At 38.4% G+C, this 18,493-nt stretch overlaps 1 protein-coding gene across 9 annotated transcripts in view; it reads right to left on the bottom strand.

Annotated features, from left to right (window-relative positions):
* IMMP2L (inner mitochondrial membrane peptidase subunit 2) overlaps window positions 1-18,493 on the bottom strand; it is an 879,272-nt gene that overhangs the window by 125,572 nt on the left and 735,207 nt on the right. Inside the window, exon 7 of one of the 9 annotated variants that reach the window (XM_030549010.1) lies at window positions 8,461-8,909. The exons of the other annotated variants lie outside the window; for them this stretch is intronic. Within the exon in view, the coding sequence (XP_030404870.1) occupies window positions 8,877-8,909 (33 nt within the window). The 3' untranslated portion in view covers window positions 8,461-8,876. Of the gene's footprint in view, window positions 1-8,460; window positions 8,910-18,493 lie in introns of those variants that run through there. 9 annotated transcript variants of the gene reach the window in all.

Raw genomic sequence — 18,493 nt, forward strand, 5'->3', positions numbered from 1 at the left:
CTGCCTGGTCATAGAATTCAGAATCAGGAAGAGTTCAGAACTTGCTGGCACAAAAGCAATCCAGAGATAAAGTGGGCTTGTTTAATTTCATTTTGAGATTTCATTATATCCAAGATGTGAAAATCCATGACCATGAGAGGGGATGTAAGATTGGGACATGAATGCAACTAAGTCTTTTAAAAGAATATTTTTTAAATTGAGATTCAGTGATTAAGAGGTTTAAAGTAGGGTTGAGTGAACTGGTTAAGTTAAAATAAAGTTTAAACCAAATTTTCAACCATTCTTTCAATTGAGGTGCACACAAATCTTTTAGAGTACTAGGGAAGTTCAATTACTTCACCTCTCACCCACAGGATCTGGGCCGGATGAACACTTCCTTTCTAGATAAGTCTCAGAAGACACGGAACAAATGAGACTCCTCCAATATCACAAAATCTGAGGCGTGACCAAGTACTTTGATATAATGTAGGCAACTTTGGAGCAGTAAGACCTTGCTGCACTGACTGGACTATGCTCATGGTGGAGTTAATGCTGGCTATGTCCTCTGACATAGCTTTTAATGGCAAGTATGTTTGTTCTTGGCCCTCCTGTTTCATGGTCAAACCACATGAATGATATTCCATTTTAAGGGCTGGATTCTTTAATCTGCTGTGGTCACTTTGTACCACTGAGAGTTTTGCTCTGCCTACCTCCACTGTGAGGTCATTTAGAGACATTACACCAGTTCCTTAGATGCACTAACTTGCACCAAAGCTGGGAAGTGCAGGATCAGGCAGCGGCAACAAGCTCATACAAACCTCCTTTCCCCCTATATCAAGTGAAGCTCAACCACATGGGAGAATCCATCTCTCAGGTTATATTCGGTGTATGAGTGTCAGACACATTGTTCAGGGCTATAGAGGGGCTTTGAGGTGAGAATCAATTTGGTAAAAATCTATTTTACAGGAAGCCTGGTCAGAAGAGTCATCATCAGTCAGAATCAGCCAGTCATCAACCTTCTCCAGTGTCTGAGGGCAAGTCTACACTAGACATGCTACATCGGCTCAGCTATATCAATGCAGCTGCACCACTGTAGTGCATCTGGTGAAGATGCTCTATGTCAAAGGAAGAGTGTTCTCCCATCTGCATAATTACTCCATCTCTGAGAGAGGTGGAAACTATACTGGTGGGAGAATGTTTCTTGACAACATTGCGCTGGTGTGGACAGTGCTTAGCTGACTGTAACTTACATCACTCAAGGGCGTGGCTTTTTCACAATCCTGAGCAACATAATTTAGATCAACTTAAGCAGTAGTGTATATCTGCCCTGACTCTCAATTACCATAGCTATACTGATTTATCAGGGTCTGTCATGAACAGATAGTAGGAGTTAATAGAACAGAAGTCTTCTTCTTCGGGGCATTTTTGTAAATTGAAATAAATACAAATAAAACAGCTAACAAAATCATATTTAAAATGCAGATCTAGTGTTGATAGTTACATTTCAGTCATAGCTCACAACAACACAAAGAGTTAAATCCTTCACTTTGACCCACACTGTATATCTTGTACCCACATTTATCAGAGATATCTCTTGCACATGCTGCATTCTAGCCATGAATAAGGCTTCTATGGATGTCATGGGATCTTTGCATGAAAACTGAATACAGAATATCAAGAGAGAACCAATTCATGAATTCAAAGGCAGAAAACTGCCCTGAGGGTAATGATGAATTCTTGTGCTTTTAAATCAGAATTTACCTATCATTAACAATCAGGAACTTGTCAAAAACAAGATGTTTAAATGTAAATTTTAAAAAATGACCACAAACCTAAATTTTGCATACTGGTACAAAACTTTCTTCAAATATATTTTCTAAGAGAGCGTTTCATCCTGCTGCAGTTCAGTTTGGGAAGGAGGCAACGTGAACATTTATAGAACAAATGAACATTCTTTGCAAAAATAACAAGCACATAATGTTGCCTGGGAGCTCTGAAATTCACAGCCAAGAGTGAAATGTTATCACTGTACAACCTGCATTAAAGCACTTAGTGTGAAAGCGACTGTCCTCTGTAAACGAAGCATACATGAGATATTATGTGTGCTTCTTTCTCTACAGTTCCAAAAGGATTGTAATTCAGAACATATGAAGGAATCAGTTATGCTAGATGTGCTAACTAGAGTTTCAAATATATAGAACAAAACAGATAATATGCATAAAGAATGGTTTGAGAAGTACTGGAACCAGCTGAATAGGGACTTTCTGGAGAAAACATTTCCACAATTAATTTCTTGTTTGTTTGGCTATTATAGCATGTCATGAAACACTCACTGAACATAATTAACTCCTTCACACTCCTAATTCAAAACTCTTTGGATGCAGACACTGGCTGGCCAGATGGTGAGCAGCAGCATGATGGCTTACCAACTGGGAAATATGAGTTCAGGTTCACAAGCCACAGGACAGCAGAGGCTGTATGTGTGATGGAGGTGATATATGAAACCCACAGGGGCAGGAAGGGTCTGCTAGTTATATGGCTTTTGCCAGACAAGACACAAAGTGCTGTTCTCTCACAATAAGGAGTGTGATAACACATGGCACACTGTTGGGGGAATGCATGTGAAAGCAGGAAGTAAAAAGGGAAGGCAAAACTGTCAACGGACAAATTAAAAATCACCACATGCAGAAACTGCATCTAAATTTATGAAACCACCTAGAGGGCCAAATTCCCTGCTAGATTCCCTGGCACAGCTCCATGGAAGTCACAGAATTTGCCGACAATTGTTGTTTCCCCCCTCCTCCCAAATCACACATGACTCTTGTAGGGGTTTTAAACTTTTTTTTTTTGGGCCTCCTAATGAGAATGGCTGGTAATCATGCAGCCTCATGCCTGAGCCTGACAGTGCTTAATGGAAAACCACTTTAACTGCAAGAAAGCTTGGGCTGAAAATCATTAGATTTATCTTGAAAACTAAAACTTATGGGAAAAGCAGGACATTGAGCTCAAAATAGCATAGTTGAAGTTGCCTTAAATTAGATTCAGAAACTGGAGATTAGAAAAGCCAAATTAGCTGAATTGGGTCAGATCAAAAATTTTCTCTGGGAAAAAAAAATACACCAATATTATTAGTTCTCTTTTCTTAAGTAGTTCATTATTTCTAAAGACATCTGGATACATAAAGTGCAGACATAAGAGCCATATATATTGTCTCGTTTACACATAACTTTGATTTCAAATAGAACAGGAAATAACATGGTCACAAACAGTCTTTGAGAGTCCCCTATGACATCCCCAGAAAGTGCTCTCAAGAAAGTTTCTTTTCTCCGATATTTTCCTTAAAAAAAATAAAGTCAAGCAAACACACACAGTGCAATCAGCACCCAAACCTGCAGAACTAAAAGGCAACTTGGCCCAGGCTTTAGATTGACTTAAGAGCAGTTAGGACTTGATCCTAACATGTGCTCCATATGGGGAGACCACTGAATCAGCCCATAGCCCCACTGATTTCAACAGGGGTTCATGACATTTCTTGTCAGATTGGGGCCTTATCTCGTAAACTTGTTTAGGCAGAGAGAGTCCTGTGACATCTGTGAAATGTCTAGCACTCCCCTGGGTGCCATAAAAATAATAAGTAATAATAAATGTTCTACACAGTGCTAGCCTGACTCTAATCTACCATAAACCCCCAAACTCTTCAAATTATTAGGCATTTTGCCAATAGAACATAGAATTTCTTCTATGTAAAAAAATGAGCCTGACAATTAGTCTACTATTATGTTCAATCCTTTATCTTTTTCCAGCATTTTGTTTTATATAGTCAAGGACCTGTGTACTCCATGGTATCATGGTCCCTCTGTAGCAGGGTTCTCTGCACCAGGGTCTGGAAATTCTGCAGCAGCAACAGACAAATTAAAACATGGAGAGTTTTACGAACTAAATATGAAAATGCTTAATACAATCCATGTAGTACCTGTGTGTTATTAATTCTGATGTTAAATTCATTCGTCTTGTTTGTTTTCAGTGCACTGTAGATTTTTGTACTGGCAACATAGAAGCTCACTGTAGTAGTTGTGTGGGGGCCAGGAGCAGGCAGCTTGAGGTTTGGTTAGCTGTGTATAGGGCACTTTGTCAGGTGCCAAAAGCCCAGTCAAGGTCCAGATACCCCAAGGGGAGAACAAGAGGTTTGAACCACAAAATAATAAGCAGTCAAATGAACGGATTATGTACAATGTTTCTGTACTATAAAAGTATACGCAGTAAACTTGTAGGGTTTGAATTTGATGGTTATGATGAGATATGTATACAGAGAATGTATTTGTGTATATACAAAACTGTGCTCAATTTGTGCTGCAACATTCAGCCCCAACTCACAGCAGGCTGGTGGACAGTCAGACTGGGAGGGACTGCATCCATGATGAGATAGGACTAGCCAGGACTAGCTCCAAGCACCTAGCATGGTACAAACTAAGAAAAGACAAAAATGATGGGCCATTGTGGTTTGGGATGTCACTGGCATCCCAGCTAGAATTTCCCCAATCTGAATAACCATAAGTGACCATACTCAGAGAGAAGGAAAAAGGACAAACCCTTTTATAAAGGAGGAGGTTTGAACTGATGACCTTCCAGAAACTGAGGGACAGGCACCTAGTGGGTGTTCTCCATGAAAACACTGGATCCTTTCTATGGCAGGGGCAGACTGGGAACCTATTCAAAGGCAATAGATAACTTGTATTCAAAAACTGATTTTATCTAATTTTAAAGTGTAAAGTCTGAGGTTGTGTCTATTTTCTGAGTAACTTGGATAGATTTGCATTCTTGCTATTTCCTCCTTTAATCTGTTGATTTTTCTATTGAATAAACTTTTTGTTTATTTTTATTCTAAATAAGTCTCTGGTATGGAAACTGTGTGGAGTGGTGTGCCAAAAAGCAAGCGTGTATCTGGGGGGCTGGATTCACGTGGGCGAGCTGACAATCCACAGGGGAAAAATCAGAGTGTTTGGTAATCAAGAACTCTGAGTGGCCAGATTTGGGGAGACTTGGGACTGGAAGGGTTGTTGGTGTCACCTTGCAAGGGGAAACTAGGCTTGAGAAAGTCAGGGTGAGACCTTGTGCTTGTGAGCAGGTTACTGGTGTCAGGGATCAGAGCAACATAGTAGGGAGGTACCTCAAGGTTACAGGGCAGGTAGTGACGAACCCCTTACTGGTCTGGGTGATTCCTAAAATGTCACACCAAGTACAAGAAATTCTTTGTCATTGTGGGATACATACATTGGCTGAATACTTTTGTTAAATTGATCAGCAGTGAAATAATTGATAACACTAGCTGTAACCACTAGATTATACAACAAACATCATACTGAAAAGAATGAAGTGGTTCAAACTTTCCAAGCTATTATTGTAGGCTAACTGCAGACTAAAATAGACATTAGTAAAATGGCTCAATTTAATTCACATTTTGAAATCTTTCTTTGTTGACCACTAATGGCTTCAAGGGACAGTTCCAAGACCCGTGAGCAGCAGGTATAGCAACCCTCCACCTCATGCTCCTTGTCCTCCCAGCCACATTCTATAAGCCCAACAAAGGTGGTATAAAAGTCACTATGGCAGTCCTACAGCATCTGAGGCTTCTCCCACGTGGAGGGAATCCTCAGGCAATTGGATCTGTTGGCTATATGTCTATTTTGTTGCACCATATTAAAACAAAGCAGCCATAATGGAGGACAGGATGTAACCCATTCCCACACACACTTCGTGTGTATGTGTGTGGGAGCATGGCAGAAGGGAGAGGGGAAATGGGATTCTGTGATAAATTCTTTAGTTTTAAAGTCATGGAATACAGATGATCCTGTGTATGGTAACTACTTTTAAAGTTATAACATTTATCCAAATCACATTCTGAACAACAAATCCAACCAAACAAAAAAAATTGCATTTTTGCAAACATTTTCTCTTAAAATATCTTACAAATAGTTGAACAAATATTTGTTCTCTTCCACCACATACTTAAAAAATAATAGAGGACAAGATACATAGAAGCAAGCAAAATGATATTTTATTTCTATTTTTTCCAAAAACATGTGGCTTCTGATATTTGCATATTCTCTATAAATTTTTGTAATTATGCATTTATATTTCCCACAGAAATATTATTTATAAAATATGGAAGAAATCCCATTTCCTGTAACAATTACCACTACACCTTTACTTTTGAATTAGATAAGTGGCAGGGACCTACCATAAAGTTATTCCTTCAAAACTGAGAGGTTACTGTTCTTAAACTGATTTAAAAGGAATTGTAATCATGATAAAACCTTTCCCAGCAGGAAACAGTCAGGCACAGAAACGTGGAATAAGTGTTCTCACTCTGGGGGTAGATGTTAAAGAATAGTTGGCCACAGGTTACAATTTTTTCAACATACAGTAAATACAGGGACATGAGTTCTTTAAAAACAATCAGAATTCTCTTTGTTTTGTAGTAATATATGTAAAATGTTTGAAAAGCACTTTTCAGAGCAATGCACTAATAGGTTGAGATTTTTTTGGAATTTGTCTAAAGTGATATGAAGCTTTGGATAAATATATCCAATGAAGATGTGATACAGAAGTATAATCCTTTACACAGACTTAAATTGAAAGTTTGTTGGAGCAAGAACTTGACTTCCTTCATTTCTGTGTAACACCAAGTACACTAATATATAATAATCAGTATTGTTTAAGGAGAAATAAAAAATTAGTGGATGAAGGGAATCTGGTACACGTAGAATTTGAAAAAGCATTTAAGACACATTCTCAAAAACTTAAAAATTGGCGTGAATATAAATTATCTCATACTCATTGCGAATTGGCTGAAGAATTATAAACAAAGGGTACTACTAAATGGCAACATCTCACAATCGGAAATGTGTCTAGCAAGGCTGTGCAGGAACTAGTAGGCCAACTGGCGTATCCATTAACTTCAACAGAGCTACGCTGATTTACATCAGCTGAGAACTGGCCGAGTGTCTTTATTCATTTAAAAGAACCCTCAAAATCTGCTCACTGCTTGCAAAAGATGGAAGATGACAGTCCCTACTCTAAGGATATACAATCAAAATTATACATCAGTAATGTAGTTCAAACATAATATTGAACATACATCACATCCATAAAGTATATGCAATAAATAGGTACTGGAGAAGATGAAATCTTCATCCATCTGATTTTTTTTTCTTTTGTGGGTTTGTTTTTCCCTCAAATGCCTGGAGGGTTAAAATTGAAAGGCCAAGCAGAAGAAACATTCTTTCAGTAGGTATTTGAATGTGCAGAAGGAAAATGTTTGACAAATAAGGATCGGAAAGGAGTTCCAAAGCATGGAAAAGAGCATACCAATGTAAGTGAGAGAACAGAAGAAACTGGACAGTCAGGCAGGAGGGAAATAGCAGGAAATTACAGCAGAGACAGAGGCAGGGAGTTGTGTGAAGAGCCTTGAAGGGGAGGATAAGGAATTTGGTCTCAGTTTGGAAGGCCAGCAAAATGATATGGACAACAGGAGAGAAATATGCTCCTTTCTTAGACTCCCACCTCTATAACATCATCAATTATTATTTTCCAGTGTTTGCTAAACACCAACAGTGTGTTCTTCTTGGTAACAGACAAGAGAAGATATTGTTCCTGCCTTGTGAAGCTTACAATCTAAATAGACCATTAATGATCTCAAAGAGAGTAAACTGTCATTAATTAATTTGGAGATGTGTTAGCTGTAACTTGTTGCGAACAGCAGCATGCACAAATGGACAGTACAGAGGAACTCCTTGCTAGGAATGTGGGCAGAATATTCTAACAAAATGTGATTCCAGTTTGTGAAAATATAACATACTGCATCTGGGGAAAAAATTATGAAACATATTTAATGGAAGGGAGAACCCAGGAATGTATAATGTGGAAAAAAGATCTGTAAGTGAGAGTTGGTAGCAAAGTGGACTAGGATTTTCCATGTGACATAGCAGCAAAATATGCTAATGCAATTTTGGACTGTATATATAGATCCTATGCAGCTCCAGGCAGGGATGGCCCTATCCATAACGCTTTAGTATGAAGGCTAGAAAATTGCATTCAGCCCTGGGTACCTCTTTAATAGAAAGACACTGACAGAGTGAATGTACAGAAGAGCCCCAAACATGATTAGATGACTAGAGAATTTGACTTGTTGTTAAATATCCAAATACCACGATAACTATTCCCAACAATGTGCAATACATGTTTTTTGTATTGAAGTTCTTACATTGTAATAAGCGTAATTATAATCCTTACAAGGAACGACGACAAAAACTGAAAATGTATAGGTTGATCAAGTAACTATTAAGAGGGAACTTCACAGCCGTCTACAAATATTTGAAGGATACAAATCCCAAGGCTGGAGAGGAGTTATATAGTGTCAAACATGAGATAAAATTAAAGGAAAAATTCAAGATTAACATCAGAATGAGCTTAATACAAGGAAGATCCTTTAGGTAATGCAACAGACTCAGAAAAGCAGAAGACCCATCTCCTTCGATATTTTCAAGTGGACAAAATGGAAATAAACTAAACTGGAAGGAAAAATCTGGCAGTGGCAGGTGATAGATTACAGGACCTAATAATAGAGCTGTGTACAATATTTCATTCAAAAACAAAATGAACTGAAATTTGCCTTGGTTTGAGTTAACTGGGTGTGCAAACTTTAAATGATTCTTTCAAAAATTTTGGCAAATGATCTGGAAGTTGTTCATAGAGAGGACAACCTATTGAGCCTCTCTTTCTCCCAAGCCAGACTCCTTCTGTATTAGAGGTGATTGGGAATCTTTTGTTGAAAAATACTGATTCATCAAAAATGAAAGGCTTTTCACTGGAACTTAGCAGTTTCATTGACATTTTCATCAAAAAAGGTGTCCCGGTCTGGTATGGAGTTTCTGGTAAAAAACAAAAAAAACAGAGAGGGAGATTTCAGAACAGCCAATAGCCCTCTGAGTAGAACACACAGTGGAAATATGGGAGACCTAGACTGAAGTCTCCGTGGTGCCTGATTCAGATCAGAGTTGAACCTGAGTCTCTCACTTCCCAAGTGAGTTCCTTAATAATTAGGTATTGACTATCCCAGGGGGAGTTTTCTCAGAAAACAATGTACATATATTATTTATTATTACTAACACATATTTCTTCCTACCCTTGCAAAAGAACAAAAGCAAAAATGACTAGAAAGTCCAGACATCACTACAATAGTCAGCGTTTTACTGGAATCTTAATCCTTCTACATTTCACTAGATGATAGTATCTTTGTAGTGCCTGTAATATTTCTGTCAAGCTACATTGTGTCTTACATTCTGATTCTGCTAAGAAACTTTGCTTCCTATTTACAGCAATAAGCTGACTGTCAATAGGAAACAGTTTTCTGTGTATGCAAATATGACTCTCATTTTGCTTTGCTAAATTCCACTGTAGTAGACTGAACGGAAACTGAAGCAGAGGCAACATAAACCCTTTCTATGGAACAATGCTAACAAACAAACCCATAGAGAGGGAGTATGTGGTCTTCCCTACTGTAAAAGACTGGAGAGTATTAAATTTCTGCATTAAGATTCAGTTTGTCAAGATAAAGGTTAAATATGAATCACACACACTTCAAACATTACTGAGAACATATAACTGAGCACTAAGCTCTGCCGTGGCAAATAATATTTATCTGACAAAAAGTAACAGAAGGAATTTATACATTAATGGCACAATAATTTAGAAAAATTATTAATATTTATGGAGTGTCAAAGGTGTATACAGGTTTTAGCAGACACATGCAACACATGGTCCCTCCCCTTAGGATATTACAGTCTAATTCAGACAGGAAAATACAGTTCTTGGGAAGGCAATTCAGACAGCAGCTGGCAAAAGGAAAATCACTGATGCAAAGATCAGCATTGGAAGGCAAAACAAAAGCTGTGAGTTTTCTTGAGGTATTGGGTGGAAGAACGGGAGGTTATTCAAGGAACAACTACAAACAATATCTGAAGGTCAGTCTCAGCAGCATTTTATAAAAACTTCTACCTGCCAAAAATAAGATTAAAGGGATTATACTAATATGTTGGTAAAAGACACTGGGCAAAAGAAAATGCCTTTGGATTTTGTTAGTGATGCCACTAACAGAGTGCCTAATACTGCAGTTGTTCCAGTAGAAGGCAGCAGGCTGAGACCAAGAAATATTAAGATTTGGTGGTAATCTCTATTCTTTCTGCTGTGCACATGCTTTCTCTAACAGTTTACTAGAAATTATTATTTGCATTACAGTAGCATCTAGATGGTCCAACAGACTGAGGCCCCTCAGAGAAAATATACAGTAAAAAAAGAGCTTACAACCTAAACAGATAAGACAGCCAAAATGTAGAGACAAAGAAACATCATTATGCTCATTTTGTAGATGGAAAATGGAGACACAGAGGGATTATTGGGGTTGCCCAAGATTATGCAAGGACTCTGTGGAAGAATAAGAATATGAACCCAAAATCTCCTAAAACTCCGTCTAGAGTCTTTACAACCACGCAACTCTAAGAGGAATAATCACCGATGCCTACACCTGGTCCACTACATAAACATCATAGTAGTTTTCTTCATCACAAATAGAATTTCTGATTATTCTTTTCACGTCTTGAACTCACTATTATTTCAAAATAACAACAAGAGTCACTTTAAGAGTTGTTACTTGTAATCCTTAACATAAAATAGCCTTCAAAATTGTACCATGGTAGTGTGGTACAATGTGCTACAAATTAGCAATGAGTCAATCTCATTGAGATAAGTATTCCAATGTTTGAATCTTGTCCAAACCACATTGATCCAGAAATCAGGTGAAATCCTTATAAAGTCTGAGATAGCACATCTTCTTAATTTCAAGAAGTAATGTGAGAAAATACATTAAAATATTTATCTACTTCAGCTCACTGAAGAAAAAAAAATCAGCTGCTCATAAAACTTCAAATAAAGAAAGTTAAAGCCTGGAATTTCATAAATGAGGACCTAAAGTTGGACTTTAAAGTTCATAGTTAGGAACCTTATTAAGATGCCTGATTTTTCTTAGTGCTAACCACTCAGCATCTCTTAATGAAGTCAATAGAAAGAGCTAGGGGCTCAGCAGTTTTGAAAATCAGGCCACTTTTTAGGTTCCCTAACTATGGATTTAAGAACCTAACTTTAGACTACTCAGACTGTGAAAATCCTTGTCTATATATTTTCTTTGAAGAGTCAGGTTTAGCTTGAGTGAAGCTTTGGGTAAACATTCCTGTCAGTCTTGACATTATCAAACTCCTCTGTCCATCCCTCCTACAAAAAAATAGTACAAATTCATTTCAGATGGACCACTGGCTGGGACCGTAGTGGACATTCACCCACTACGGACTTTGACGTGAAAGGACTCCAGCAAATAGGCAGTTTGCCAACTAAAGAAAGTTGTGGGGTTAACTTATTTTTTAAACTAACTTAATGTGAGTTTATTGTTCAGGAAAGTTGACATCCTTTGAGAGACAACTCCACAGAATAGATATTGTCCAGGTATCAATAACACAAGCTTCCACATGCCAATCCTCTAGCACACCTCAATCAAGCTTACAGAGATCACCACAGCTAGGGGTGAAAAGTAAGTTCAAGTTTCATACTCATTCAGTTCTCAACTTCCCTGATGAGACTGCCAAGAGTGCCAATTAGTGCCAGTATAGTAGTGCTTTTTGTGATCTTGGCATGTACTCTAGAAACCAGGCTGAGAGCAGAGAGCTGTTTTACAGAAGAGAATGTCTCCAGCATGAAGTATATGAGTTTAATACAGTCTTTGGCCCTGTGCATTTTCTGCCTGTAAAAGACTGTTTTACAAACGGGAAAAGTGCTGAAAAACTATGCCATCCATTTCAAATATTAATGTATTTTTCCCAGGAGGTGTTCTTCTCCTGATGTTCTTATTGTCTTAGTCGTGGTCATTTTCAATATACTTTATCTCAATTAAACTATTTCTAATTTGTAAATCTGTGTATGTGCTATTACTGAGAACAATGTCTCATTGCAGATGCAACTGCCTACCCATACACACTACAACTATGATTGAACTCAACTGGGATTTTAAAAAGCATTTTAAATACCTTGAAGTATAGAAGACACCATGTAAAAGCAAATTATTTTCTGTTCCATCTATATAAACAAATCTATAGTTCCTTTTCCTGTGAACAAACAATGGCTGCTGGGTCTGAGAGATGAAATGCCTTTCCAAAGGCTTATCACATGAGACAGCCCTTTCAAATGCATCTAGACTTCCTCAGATGCTGAAAGAAAAGGAACCACGAATATCCACAGTTTACTTTAAAGCAAGAGATTTTGGGTAAATCAGATTACAAATAAGATTAGATTGCATGAAGGATACATTTGTAACACTGGTCTACAATTTTTGAGACGTCGTCTGCTTCAGAGATAAAATGTGATATTTATTACGTATTTTGATGTGCTGAATTCAAATATGACAATTAAAACAATTGATTGGCTACTATTTCTAAGATATTTAAGTTTTCACATTTTATGTCTATGTATATTGTGTAGATAGTACAGTTTTAATAATTAATTGTAAACCTAGGTCTTTTCATGTGTTTATGGTTGCTTTACATGATAATATTTCACCTGTCCTGTTTATGTAACACTTTAAAAATCAGCAAAAGGGTTCTATAAATAAAATTTATTATGAAACAAAAGGCAAAAAACTAGTATGTACATAGTTTAGTCCTATTCAGTGTCTACTCGGCGCTTCTTGGCTTGTCTCTTGTATTCATTAAATGGAGCATCTCTTGTCACGGTCCAGCAATAGTCTGCAAGCATTGATGGGCTCCATTTGCCCTGATAGCCTGCCAGGAGATTCCACTGCTGTAGTCTGGAGCCTAACAGCTCTGCCTTACTCTTGGGTAGTTCCAAATCCCTGACAAGGTCATTCAGTTCACCTTGTATTAGGAGGTGTGGTTCAGAGGAGGAGGATGGGAGAAAATGTGGGTCCTGTGACATTGATGGTTCAGGACCAGAAGTTTCATCCTCTTCCTCGTCTGACTCAAGTGAGAATGATTCTGGTGCATCAGGAACCGGCAGTCCTGGGCGTATAGCTGATGGAATGTTTGGATAATGCACAGTCCACTTTTTCTTCTTTGACACACCTTTCCCAAGTGGAGGCACCATGCAGAAGTAACAATTGCTGATATGATCTGTTGGCGCTCTCCAAATCATTGGCACTGCAAAAGGCATAGATTTTCTTTTCCTGGTCAATCACTGGCAAAGATTTGTTGCACACGTGTTGCAGCATATGTGTGGGGCCCACCTCTTGTCCTGATCTCCAATTTTGCAGCCAAAATAAAGGTGATAGGCTTTCTTAACCAGAGTGGTTAGACTGCGCTCTTGTGATGCAAAAGTCACTTCATCACAAACATAGCAGAAGTTATCTGCACTGTTCACACAAGTACGAGGCATCTCTACTCATTTTGGCTAAACAGAAATGTGTCCCTTTGCAAAATCAAACACTGACAAATAAGAGAGCACCTGACACTGTATGATTTCTAGAGCTGATACAGGGCTTTTGTTCAGCAGAGTGATGTAAGCTTCGTTATGATTGCATCATCCATGACTTCTAGGAATAACATGATGCAATTCATATCATGTATGACGCAATACCAGCTTCAGATTGCATCATTCATTGTTTTGCCTAAAAAGCAAGTACTCTCAAAAGCGAGTCATAAATTTATTCATAGATCCAGTCAAAGATGTATTTTAGTCATTTCTGGTTTAAATTGAGATCTCTTCCCTTTATAACTCACTTATCCTCCGCCATTCCCAAGTCAAGGGTCATATATACTAACCCAATAGCATATCTTGAAAACTAGAGCCAATTAACAATTTTAAGCATCATTTTCGTTCTCAGTGATCCAGAATTAGTAAAGTTGGACTACATTTATTTCAGAAGCATTTTGGCTGTAGAGCAGTGTAATTTATACCAGCCTTTACCATAATGTCTGAATGAGTCTGTGAAACTGCTAATGTATATGAAAAATAACCAGATAGGATAGGGTTCGGGTTTGAATATTTACAGATAAAAATTCAATACCAAGTTGCACCTAATTTAAATTCAATTATTTACTGACACACAAGTTTTAGGACTAATAAAAACTCTCAAGCCTGAAAGATTGTCTGACAGTATTATAATCTTGGCACACGCATTACAGAAGAGCCATACGGATGTCTTCAGAAAGCTGTCCTTGCAAGGCCAGTCAAGGGGGAAGGTTGGGGCCAGAGCTAAGAATGGGAGATGTGTATCCGGGAAAGGGACACAGCACATAGCACGGAGGAGATTCTGAGCAGCACTGCATCCAGTAAGGCAGCTTTAGGAGGCTGCTGTAACAGGCAGGCTCCTCAAGACTGTCTAAATCACAGGGGCCTTTCCAATTACCATAGCAGCCCCAGACTGCAAAGGTCCAAAAGTGCCTTAAAATCACTCCTCTCCATGATTTGCAATTTCTCTGCTGTATCTCCTGGAGTCTCAGCTAAGTCTTTGAGGAAAGATTAGGGTGAAATCCTGGCCTCCATGAAGTTAATGGTGAAACTCCTATGGACTACAACAGGGACAGCTAATGAAACTACTTCAAATAGATTATCAGAAGTCTCCCTTCCCTCCACTCTGATTCTACACTATCCTGAAAAAGTTAATTTTGAACTTTGTTTACACTTCTAATATTTGACTTATTTCAAACGTTTTCTAGAACAATAAAAATGAACCTTTGTAGCAAACAGATTCCTCTTGTATCTCCTTTATGGAGTTTGGTAGCTCCCAAAGAGTTTGTTCAATGTCATTGGTACATTACAGTCATCATCATCATCACTCTCATAATCGCATTGCTTATTGGGGCACCATCACTGATGAGCAATCAACCAATTGTCTCCACCTCTGACGATTGTGTGTCAGCGCTTGAGTCTCTGCGAAGTCCATTCCTGTCCACTCTATTATGCTGTCAATCCTTTATGTGGTCAATCTCTTCTTCTGTCTACTTCTTCTTCTCTTCCCTTGTACTGTCCCTTGGAGGATGATCTTGGATAGGCCAGATGATCTTGTTACATGGCCGTACCACCTCATCTTGTGCTTCTTCACGGTCATCAGGAGGTCTTCATATAACCCAGTGCATTGGGTGATGACATTGTGGACCTCTTCACTACAGATATGGTCGAAGTAGGAGATGCCCAGGGTTTTACAGAAGCATCTCATCTCTACTACCTGTATTTTCTGTTCAAGTTCTTCTGTAAGGGTTCATGTTTCTCATGCATACAGAAAAATGGAGATGACCAATGCATGCAGCAGTTTCAGTTTGGATTCCAGGGAGATATTCTTATTCCTCCAAATTGGCTTTGGAGGAATAATACTGCTGACATTGTTTGTGTAGTTCTTTCCCAAATTTCTGCTGTGGATTCTTCATCAGTGACGATTGCCCCCAAATACTTGAACTGTTTCATTGTCTCCAGCTTTTGTCCCCTGACAGTGATGTGTGAGCTGATCCCATCACGTTTGTTTTTTCTTCAGCTTGATTTTCTCTGCACTGATTTCCATGCCATATTTTGCGGAGGTTTCAGCCAATCATTCCATAAGGTTGGCAAGTTCATCTTCGCTGTCTGCCAGGCCATCAATGTCATCAGCAAACTGAAGATTTGAGACTGTTCACCTCCCCAATGCTGACTGTGCATATGTGGTCTTCTAGGGCATCAGTCATCATTTGCTCCAACTAGATGTTGAACAGTGTAGGTGAAAGAAGGCAGCCTTGCCAGACTCCAACAGTCGGACTTCACACCACTGTTGGAGTCTGACAAGTACATTACAGTAGTTATTTGTAACTCCTCTTAAGAGCAAAGCTGATGGTACTCTAATTAGCAAACATTTCTGAAATTTCAAAATGATGAGCACATAATTGCTTGAAAAATACGAGTCTTCTCTCTTCTGTTCCAATCTTAATGTCAAAAGACTTCATGGAAATGAAGATTCAGAGTAAGACATGAAAAGTAAAACTGTAATTAATGCTATGTAATATTGTTATTCTGTGAACCACTTAAATTTGTCCCCAGAAAGCTGGCACTGTTCATTTTAAAGGCATAATACAAATTTTTATTTCAGAAACTATAAGAAGCAACTCTGTATTTTTTTTCAATGAAAATTTGATCATTTTAGTTCCCTGTGTCTCATTTTAAAATACATGCATTCAAATGTAGATTGAGACCTTCTCTAGAGGGCTAAGTAGAAAGCCTTGTAAGATGAAATTCTGACAGAAGAGTAAACTTTTGATATTATTCCTAGGATTAATTTATGTCTCCTGGTTAGCTTTGGATCTTCAATTACCTCAACTTGCAGACAACACTAATTTCTCTTGGATTAAACAGTTTTCTTTCAAAAAAGAGATTGCCCATTCTGACACATAAAACGTCCATGGATAATAATGAAAAACTTTATTGTCAACTGAACTTGATACCTTTGGACACAATTTCACACTAAATAGAGTCATGCCATGGTTAATTTTGCATGACTGCTATTTCTCACTGAGGCAAGAGATTTTCTAGAACACAAGATGGCACTAAGTGAAGAAGAAACTATCAAATAGTATAGGAGAATAGCGAACAATAGTTGTATTAGCATTTAAATGCTACAAAATAGTTGCTAAACGAAACTCAGTGCAATTATATACAAATTTAACCTACAGTGCTCATGTCTGCTCAGACTGATGATTCAACTCGGGGCTCAGATATCAGCCAGTGATGTGGAAGGATTTGTTAAAAAACTTCTCAGCTGATGGGCTGTTTTTACTAGCTCTTTGTTGTACACAATAAAATCATTGCATAATTAGTTTCAGGAGAGGAATATTGTGCTAAATGGTTTTAGGGGCCACACATGAGCTGTGGGAATGAGATGTGATCATTTGTCTTCTGCGACTTTACATGCCTTTGACAATAAGGATGGGAAAATCCAGAGAAGTTGAAATTTGCAGAAGCTAAAGCATAGAGATTTTTATTTTTCCTCTCATTTTCCCTTTCTAAACTGTAAGCTGCCATCAGATTCTCAACCTTCTCTGCAAACCGACAAGATACTTTATTATATTTGATGTATGCAGACCTTGCAATACTCAATATCTCAGTTTAACAGCTTCAGGTTTTTCACTCTTTATCATCTGTACAACAGAACTTGATTGTTTTCTCAGTTTATCAAATAGTAGAGAAGAACGGGAAACTCTGGGTCTCAGGATAGATTTTTCTATTATTTTCAGAAACTTTCATCTTGATTGTATGTTGTTAATTCTTTTGAATTTTCAAAACTTTCAAAACTAGGTGAACAAAGTGGTTCTGTGCTGCTGTTTTACATATATAGGCCTCTGTTAAATTTCTCAGGAGAATTAGGAAGATGAGCCCTCAATAGACATGGGGTGATGCAAGTAGGAGAAGAGCTTATAACAGTGGGCAAAATGTGCGTGGTATACAATGTGTGTGTCAGGCTGGAAGGAATAATGCACTGTTCTTCAGAGCAATTGTTTTGAAGATCAAAACCCTACTAAGTTGATACATAACAACAAGAGTAAAATTAATATCAGCATGCTCATGTCATTCAGATGGTGTTAATGTTTACTAAGAATTTGCAGAGCCTATGAGAATAGGAACTATGTTTGGGTGATAGACTTCACTTGACACTATTTTTTTCCTTTTTTGTTATGTGAAATGTGATATTTCTGTGACTTTTAAAACTTTGCTCATATCTAGTAACCCACAGTAATGGGCTGAAGAGCGGAGATTTCATACACACAGTCAGCCAAGGAGTGAGAAATTGAAATGACATGGCTCCATTGCTACTTTGTTGTTGAGGAAACCCAAGTAGCTTTTCAGTTTGTGATCCTGTCAAATGAATTTTTGTATGATGTACCAGGACAAAACTCTCAAAACCCTCCAACAAAAATAGAATTTTTGTTATGTTGTATTTTTTAAGATGCAAGGCTTCTTTTATGTAGGTGCTGTGACAAAGTTCCTCCTCTGCCTTCGTGGGTCTTGCACTTATAGGCGGATTTGCTCACCTTAGAGATTCACGGCAGCTCTCAGTTTGGCCACTTTTGCTTGTGGCTCAAACCTGCCGTCCACTCAGCTAACCTCATCACTGGCCAGCATGGGGGAAATGGAGAACAATCCCCACAGTCTCTATGTCCCACCTAGTGGGTCACAGACAGGCCAGATCCCTTTCCAATTTATACCTTCCCTTCTGGTGTTTCTCTCAGACCAGGTCAACTCCTCCTGTGTCTGATCAGGAGTTGGGGAGATAAGGGAAACCCGGGCCCACCCTCTATATCGGGCTCCAGCCCAGGGCCCTGTGGATAGCAGCGGTCTACAATGTTCCCTGTATCGCCCGCGTGACAGCTACAACTCCCTGGGCTACTTCCCCACGGCCTTCCCCAGCACCTTCGTTATCCTTACTGCAGGATCTTCC

Source organism: Gopherus evgoodei, chromosome 1 (genome assembly GCF_007399415.2).
Source record: "Gopherus evgoodei ecotype Sinaloan lineage chromosome 1, rGopEvg1_v1.p, whole genome shotgun sequence".
NCBI classification, from domain to species: domain Eukaryota; kingdom Metazoa; phylum Chordata; order Testudines; family Testudinidae; genus Gopherus; species Gopherus evgoodei.